At 60.7% G+C, this 8,550-nt stretch overlaps 1 protein-coding gene across 1 annotated transcript; it reads right to left on the bottom strand.

Moving 5' to 3' along the window:
- On the bottom strand, window positions 1–8,444 carry LHX1 (LIM homeobox 1). Its single transcript, XM_020890058.2, has 5 exons — window positions 6,217–8,444; window positions 4,125–4,351; window positions 3,750–4,027; window positions 2,255–2,420; window positions 1–1,874 (listed from the first exon to the last, which is right to left on the bottom strand). The coding sequence occupies exons 1-5, from the start codon at window positions 6,384–6,386 to the stop codon at window positions 1,495–1,497; spliced, it is 1,221 nt and encodes a 406-aa protein (XP_020745717.1). The 5' UTR covers window positions 6,387–8,444; the 3' UTR covers window positions 1–1,494.
- Between the last annotated feature and the right edge of the window lie 106 nt (window positions 8,445–8,550).

The raw sequence follows: 8,550 nt of genomic DNA, 5'->3' as shown, positions 1-8,550 counted from the left end.
TCAGATTTTCTATTTTTATTAAAAACTCACAAATTTATTCAACATGTTTCCTTTCATACAGTGAATGGTCTAATATGCACTGGAGGTCACACAAGCTTAGGTTTATCAGAACAATAAAAGACATATGAGAAATTTAATTTATAAAGAAAAAAAGTAGCAGCTGTTGACTGCATATTTGACCATAAAATTTAAATATTCTGGACTTTTATTTTAAAGACACAAAAATAAAACCTGTGTGGGTCTATATAAGTCATATTAACAATTCCATGAATGTTCAACAGGACTAAAAATTAGCAAAGATGTTTTTTTTTTAAACCTTGTAACACTTTTTTTTTTAACACTTTCTCAGGTTGTGGTGCCAGGCACCTTTACAGTATTTGTGCTATAATTACTCTATTTGGCAAGTGTCTGAATATCATGTTTTCTCTTTGCCTTGTGTAAACAACACCTTTTTACATACTAGCACAGTGAGCTGTGAGCCCTGCAAATCAGAACATCTACAGGAAAAGAAAATGAACAATTTTGGTTGATTGCTCAAAACATTTTGTTTTGAACAAGAGGTTTCAAAACAGAATATATTAGTAAAACACTGAACTCCTGAATTTAACATTATACGTAAACAGTTGACTGTTTTTAGTTCAATAGTCTTTTCTTTTTTTAATTTTGTGTGTGTGTTTGTAAAGGTAGAATACTTCTCTTGTACAGCTGATGTTCAAGTCATATTACTAAGAGGTCTGGCTGGAGACCATCCTATCGAGTGTGTCTGCATGTATCTGTGTGTGTAGAGCTTTGTGAAGGTAGAAGAGTTGATACTGAGGGCTTTACATTTAGAATTTTGCAATTTTGGCAAAAACAAAAAAACCAAAAATCCCAGATAGACAAAAAATATATATATATAGTCCCACCTGATGCACAGCAGGTCGGCGTTTCTGAAGCTATAAGAGTTTGTGGTCGCTGTTGCTGAACTCTGAGACAACTCTAATAGATGTCTCAGAGCCTGAGACGTCTCGTGGCCGGCCCGGAGCGCCCCCGGCCGCTTCGCCCAGCTCAACTGGCTTCGGGCGCAGCCTCCCTCCCCGCGGCTCCCAGCGTCACCTCCTTGGCTGGCCGCCCCCGCGGCTACCGTGGGTGTCTTTCCGCGGCCCACCGACCCCGAGCTCACGCCGGAGGCGTCGGTCCGAGGATCCCGGTCCAGTGGGAGGTGGGGAGAGGTCTGGATTCCCCGCGGGTGCCCGAGTTCTGCACCTTGCCAGCCAGCGCTCGGATCCCGGTCCTACCTCCAGGCGGATCCGGATCCTATTTCGCGTCCCCCGTTCCCATCCGGTCTCCCCAGACGGAAAATGGTCCCCGAGGCTGGAGGCAGGAGGGGCGGGGGGTGACTTGCTTTTCTGTTTTGTGTGTGATTTTTTTTGTGTTTTTTTTTTTTCCTGTTTTTCTTAAATAGAAGGTTCATTTCTGTACAGCCGCGAGCTCCGCGGGCCGTGCGCGACTCCGCTACCACACGGCCGCCTCGTTCATTTCTGGGGGGTGAGACAGGTGGTTCCCATAGCTCGCCCCGCCGTTGACCGACAGCGACGAGAAGGGTGGGCTGGGCCCGAAGACCTCGGCCGACATGGAGTGGAGAGGACCGGGCAGGCTGGGCTCGGGGCTGGGCGAGTCCCCGGGAGGATGCGCCAGGATGTCGGTGAACCGCTGCGCCTCACTCGACGGGTGGTGGCCGGGCAGCGGGTGCTCCAGGCCACCCAGGGGTGTCCCGGAAGGCCCGGACGACGGTACAAAGGGCAGGTCCACCGGCGTCTGAGCCTGCGAGGACGGGGGGCCTTGCGGAAAGAAGTCGTAGTTGCCTCCGGGCCCGTAGTAGTCGCTCTGGTAATCTGCGGTGGCGGCGGGGAGAGGGGACGTCAGGGCGGGGTCCCGGGTGAGGCGGGGGTGACCGGGCGGGAAGGCGCGCTAGCGGATCTGGGGAGGGCAACGCCGGGGCTCTCCATTCGCCGGGCTCCCGTGCCCGGCTGGGCGCACGGAGGCGGCCCGGGTGCAAACGCGGGAGCTGCTCTCTCTGCCCACCGGCCTCATTCAGGGCCGGGAATGCGATCAGGTCTCACTGCCTCCCCTCATTTCCTCCCCAGCCTCCACCCCTCTCTCCCGCCCTCTCCGCTTCTCCTGCAGAAAGCCAGGAGCGCCTCCGCACTGCCGCCCGCTTCCAACGAAACGAAACCCGGCCTGCCCGCGCCCTGCCCCCGGGCCGCGCACCCACCTCCGTAGAAGGAGAAGGGCCCGTTGGGAAGGAGCTCGCCCGGCTCCAAACGGTCCACGAGCGGCCGCATCCGGCGCGGACTGCGGAAGAAGGCGTGGCGCCGGGCGCCCAGCGCGCTCAGCTGCTTCATCCTCCGTTCCTTGGAGCGTCGGTTCTGGAACCAGACCTGAAGCACGGACGCCTTGGGGTGAGGCCCCGGAGATCCTACCTCCGACTTTTCGGGTGTGCGGCCGCTCCTGGCCCCTCACCCTTCCACCTCCCAGCTCGCGGATTCCCAGCTGTATTTGCTTTGTGTCCTGTATATGGGGGGGGGGGGGTGGTCTTCGAGTAGAACCGCGCGGGGTGGCCCTTGAGCCAAGGGTGGACAGGATTCCCGGCAGGGGCACCTGGGCAAGCCGCCCTGCCCAACAGGAGACAGTTGGAGTTGTTTCTAACAATCGCAGCGAAACAGTTAGCTTGTACGCGCGGAGGCGCTTCACCTCCCCAGAGTGTCAGACACACGGCTTCCCTTTCACGGACCCTGGCAGAACCCCCACCCCCACCCCGCGTGATAGTGACAGAGATCCAAACAGCCTCCTGTTTTGACACTCAGTCTCCCGAAGACAGTGACACCAAAACCCACAGCCTCCTTTCCGCACCCACGCATGATCTCCCAGTGCCAAACATATTCGTCCATAGCCTCTCGCTGTTAGAGACACGGCCAAGCAACCTCCCCTTCACCTGCGCACAAGAGCGCACAGCCTCTCAGAAGCAGAGCGTCTCCGCTGACGGCAACCTGCCTTAGTGCGCCTACTGCACAAACCTCCTAGGCTGGCCTCGCAGAGCCGCCCGGCACCGGACACCTAACCTTGGGCTCGGGACTCGGGCCGAACCACACGCGGGTTCAAAACCTCACAGCGCGCACCGGCGCAGCTGCCTGGATGGACGCCTCCGATCCCCAGGCGACTCAGGAAGGGCCGCGGAGAGCTGACTCCCGCCGCGACCACCTTCCTTTCAAACCTGGACGGCCCACCTCTCTTTGGAGGGGAGGTCTGCTGGCGGGGCGGTGGGGGCTGATTTAACTGGAGCCAGAGACCCACAAAGTTGGGGGCGGGGACACCGAGGGAGACCACGGATTAATCCCGGGAAGCACAGCGACCGCTCGGCTCCTCCCGGATAGGGGTGGTAGGGCAGAAAAATAGGTCGGTACTCTCATCACCGCGTCCTGACGGTGCCCCCTCCTCCCGTCCCATGCCCCCCCCCTCCGCCCCCCGTCTCTCTCCCATCGTTACCACTGTCACCTGCGTTGGACCGGAAAGAGGAGGCCAGATGCCCAGTCGCATCTGGTGCGACTTCAGAGTCGGAGCCGGGTAGGGGTGTGTCTGGGCCTCTCCCCTCCTCTCTGCCAGCCTCCAGGGACTCGCTCTGCTCCTCAAAACTGCTCCTCACCCCCCACCCCAGGCTCAACCTGCAGGTTGCACCTCGAGGGAACTAAGTGGCATGCTCAGGCCCTGACCTGGATGACACGCATGTTGAGGCCGGTCTCCTGAGCCAGCTGCTCGCGGATGTGGCGCGTGGGCTTGGGTGTGGCGGCGAAGGCGGCCTTCAGCGTCTCCAGCTGCTTGGCCTTGATGGTGGTGCGAGGCCCTCTCCGCTTGGCCCCCAGGTTCTGGTCGTCGTTCTCATTGCTGCCCCCTTCCTTGTCCGACACGTTGGCGCTCTCCGAGTCCTTGGCGTCGTCCTGCGACGGGTCTTGGGAGTCCGGGGACAAACTGGGGTCACTGCCCGTGGTGGCTGGGGAGAGGGAAGGGACAGGTGAGCAGCAGCCAGTGACAGTCCTTCCTCCCCCAAGACCCACGCGCCCGGAAGGAGCTGGGCATCAGGGCCTCACCCGAGTGGAGGCTGTTCTCTTTGGCGACACTGCTGTTGCTTAGGTAATCCTCTTTGCAGACAAACTTGTTCTCATCGATGATGTAGAGCTCCTCGCCGGTGGATAGCTGCTTGTTACACATCATGCAGGTGAAGCAGTTCAGGTGGAACACTTTGCTCCGCGCTCTTCGCACCAGGTCGCTTGGGGAGATGCCCTGCGCGCAGCCAGCGCACTTGGTACCGAAACACCTGCGGGGTGGGGGGCGGTCGGGTGGGAGAGGGCCGAGGGAAGCCAAAGGGCAGGAGAAGGGCGATAGAGAGAGTAGAGGAAGAATAGTTGGGGGGGGGGGTGAGAAAGAGAGAGCCAAAAAGGAAGAGAGGCAGAATGCCGATTAAGCAGGCCAGAAAGCAGGAGGAGAGAGCGCGGGCACCAGTGAAAAGTCAGGGAGGAGATACACATGGTTACAAGGAGAGAGCAAGGAGCTTAAGCCGCCGCCACCCCTAGCCTCCTGCCCCGTGTTGTCCCAGAGGGAAAAAGCACCGAGGGAGGCAGGCAGGCACCTATTTTCCGATTAGATTCAGAAAACCAAATTAGATCTCCATCCTAACTCGGCCCAAGCACCGCCGCTTTCTATGCATTGCCTCTTTCATCGAAAAAGAACCCGCGTACAGGCTGGGGGCTGGCAAGGACCAGTCCCACCGCGGGTAAACAAACAGAGCGGAGAGCCTGGACGGCCACAGCCCGGGCACTGCCACATTCCAGCCCAAAGCCCGGCTGGTCGGTGCAAGCTAGACCGCGTCGCAGCTCTAGCTGCCGGGATGCGCTTCGCAGAAGCCAGGCTTCTGGGGCCCGCTGGCAGCCGGCAGCACTCGCTATTGCCCCGCTTGGCTCTCGCCAGTAGCCAGAGGCCAGGCACCGCGGGCCAAGGCCCAGAGGTCCAGCCTGCGCTTCCCCTCGGCAATACCAGCCGACTGAGCTTTGCTCCATGGTCCGCGGCCACCAGGGCCATGCTTCCGGGATGCACCGGGGACAACGCGTCCTGGGCCCCTGGGCAAAGCCACCTGGGCGGCTTCGAACCCCTACTCTGTCCCCCAGTTCGATCTGTCACCACAAACTCAGGAAAGCAAAGACTAAGTCAGTCAAGGAAACTGGGAGATTTCAGACCCGCCTAAGGGAATATCAATTCAAATTTGCTCCAGTTCTGTTGATTTGTGTGTTGTGTGGACTTGGTGGCAGCTTGGTGAGTTAAAATGCTAAACGGAGCAGGGTTGTCAGGAGACTTCTCCGTCTCCAACGAGCCCGGTCTCCGCTTTCCCCCAGGTTTCCGCAAGGAGGTGGCGGGCAGTGGTGGCCAGAGCCCAGAAGAGCTCCGAGCGGAGCCCGCACCTCACTGCCGAGGTCGGCGTTGCGTGGAGGCCGAACCTGCTGGCCACGCGGGCAGCCGGGGAAGGTCGTCTTGCAGGCTGCAGCCTCTGGCACTTCACAGACTACCAGTGCTAGTAGTGTGGCTAGGTTGGCCCATCGGGTGTCAGGCAGACCCCAGGCCATGCAAGATAGGCCCCCAGGCCCTAGCTCTTCCCAGCCGCTGCCACAGCAGGCGACTGGACGCGCCATGCTAAAGGCTCGGCGGTTCCCGCCAAGACTTCTTAGGGACTGGAAAGGTAGTGGGGCGCAGCTTAGCCTGGGCTTTAAGCTCAATCTGGAGGACGAGTCAAGTGGGGAGGCAGGGAGAATGCAGTTGCTGGACAGATCTGCCAGGGGAAAGGTAGGACCCGGGGTTACACCTTCTGAGGCTGAGCTACCTTCTTCCAAGCCAGGAGAGGCTTCTCGCTCCGAGGCGAGTTCAGGCTCTTTTCTCCCAGGCACGTGCAGCCAAGCCCGGACCCACAATTTCCAGGGCAAAAGCAGGCCGCATCCTCGGAGCCCAGCGCGCGCCAGCTGGACAAGAGGCGGGAGCCCCCACCCCCACCCCCCTCCCCCGGGGAGTTGGCTGCCCCTCTCCAAAGGCAGCTCCCAACGCGGGTCGCAGGGGCCACGCTGACCTCTGATCCGAAGCCGGCTGGGAAGGGCCCGCGGGGAAGGAGCGGCCCAGGAGGCGCGCGAAAGTACTCACCGGAAGAAGTCGTTTTTGCAGTAGAGCTTGCCTTCCCGGGAGAAGCACTTCTCGGTCAGGTTGCATTTACATTCACAGCACTGGACGCACTTGACGTGCCAGGCCCTGTCCAGCACGTTCAAGAGGAAGCGGTCCAGGATGGGCCTTTTGCAGCCGGCACAGTGCACCATGGTCTTTGGTTTGGTCGGGTGAGGCCCGGAGAAGAGAATCGCAAGATAGAGCCGAGGGGATGACTCACGAAGACGACCGGCAGGAACTCCCCAGCCCCTCCACAAAAGGGGAGACACAAGTGGCAGGGCAAACCGAAACCCGCACCGGAAAATCAAAGACAGGGAGGCAGGCTGATGGGGGCGTGGGGTGGGGGGCGCCGCCTCGGAGTAGTGTGCAGCCGGGCAGTCCCGGGGCCTCCGGGGCACAGTAGCGCCGCCGCAGCTCGCGGGGCGAGGAAAAGGGTCTCAGGCGGGCGAGCTAAGCGACTCTTCAAGCCCACAGCCCGCGAAGGAGTGAAGGTCACCGAGAACGGCGACGGGAACGGAAATAAACACAGCGGAGTCGGAGAAGGACGACGCGGCTGGCCGGGGTTGCGGGGAGAGCGCCGCTGAGTTCTCTCGGGCTTGAGGTAGAGCTGTCAGAAGGCAAAGTGCATCTGCTCTTGTCGGGGTAGGAGGGCGGGGTGTGTGTGTGTGTGCCGGGTTGCCCGCCACCGGAATTTCCCCTCCTCTTTCGATAAAGAAAAGAACCAAGCGAATAGAGACTCTTCGGATCCTAAACTGCCGGCGTCGCTCAGCGGGTTAGGACGCGCTGGGCGCCCGCGGTGGGCCTGGGGGAGGAGGGAGAAGGGGCTGGCCGAGGCGGGGAGGGAGGGAGGAGGGGAGGACGGGAGGAAGGTCTCGTTGTCGATTGTTGTTGTTGCTTAGGTTTCCCCCCTTTTGGAGAAGAGTTCTCTTGTCCACCGAGAGCGGAGAGGGACAACTCCGCGCAGACGCAACCAGGTGAGCGCGCGCGCTCCCCACCGCCCCAGCCCCGTCACCTCGGCCGGTGGCCTGCCGGGCGGCCTCCGTCTCCGCGGGACGGCCCTCCCCGCGCCTGGACTCCTTCGGAGAGGGGGTGCCGTCCGGCTCCTCACCGCGCCTGGCCGTGCATCGTGGCTCCAGTCGCAACTCGCGGCCGCCTGGGCGCGCAGCCCCACATCGCTCGGCCCACGCTCCGGCTGCCTCCGTACAAACCCCACAGTCTCTGGACTTTCTCCTTTTCTTTCCCCCTCTGTTTTTCGTTGGGGTAGCAAATCTGTGTTTCCTTTCTAGCCTCTTTCCTTCCTCTTTTTTTTTTCCTTTTGCAGCGGGAGGAGTCGGGGGGAGGAGGAGTAGCTTGAAGAGCTTTAAAAAAAACCCCAAACCAAAAACATCCTGGTGCAGCGGCTACAGTTGTGCGCGTCTGGAACAGCTCGGGCTGGGCCGCCGCTGTCGCCGGCTGTCCCGAACAGGCGTCCCTCTGTCCCTGGTCTTCTGGCCCAGTCCGCCGCCCCGGCGCGTCTCTCCCCGGCTCCGGCGGCTCGGTCACTGCTCCCGGCTGTTGGCTGGGCTCTGGAAGCCCCCTTGCCTTAATGCAGCGCCCGCCGACGTCACGGCGGCCTGTGACCAATCAGCGGCTCGCGGTCCCTCTGTAAACCATCCTGCATCTCTCGGCTGGGGAGAGTGCCGGGAGACCGCGTTTCGAGGATCAGTGGCGGCGGCCACTGCGGCCCCGCGCGGTGCGGGCGGCGGGCAGCGAAGTGCCCGGGTCCCCTCCTGCTCCGGTACGGAGTCGCTTGCGGTAGGAGAGACTGAGAGCGCGCGTGAGTGGGCGCAGGCGGAGGGCAGATTTCTGCCCTGAGGGTGGGTGGTACCCAAGATCGAGCCTTGTTGGAGGTTGGGGTGCAGCTGGCTTTGGGAGCCTCGGCGGCCCAGGTGCACTGTTTGGCTTTGCAATTCAGCGGGTGCTGGGTCCCTCCCGCCCGCCACCCTTGCTTTCTTGGCCTAGAAATTTGCCCCGGGCGCCGCGCGTGTCTTTGGGGGCGTAGAGGGGAGGGCGTTTGGCAGCAAAATCTCTCTCCTCCGGTCGCTCCTTTTGTGCCCTCCTCCCCCAATCCATCCAAAGTCCACAGGTTCCGGGGCTCTGGGAGATCTGGGTGTCTGTTTCCCGCAGCGCCGTCTTGGAAAGTTGATTCCGGCGCTTTCCTGGTGGGGGCGGGGGAGACCGGAGGCGCGGCTCCGGGGGGGGGGAGGGGTGGGGGGGGAAGCGCCTCGGGTGAGGAGTTGCAACCCCGGCGAGAAGTTGTGAGAAAACTGTGATCCA

The sequence above is a fragment of the Odocoileus virginianus genome, chromosome 17, assembly GCF_023699985.2.
Source record: "Odocoileus virginianus isolate 20LAN1187 ecotype Illinois chromosome 17, Ovbor_1.2, whole genome shotgun sequence".
Lineage (NCBI taxonomy): Eukaryota > Metazoa > Chordata > Mammalia > Artiodactyla > Cervidae > Odocoileus > Odocoileus virginianus.
The sequence above is the reverse complement of the archived record's forward strand: the minus strand, read 5'-3'. Positions and strand labels throughout refer to the sequence as shown.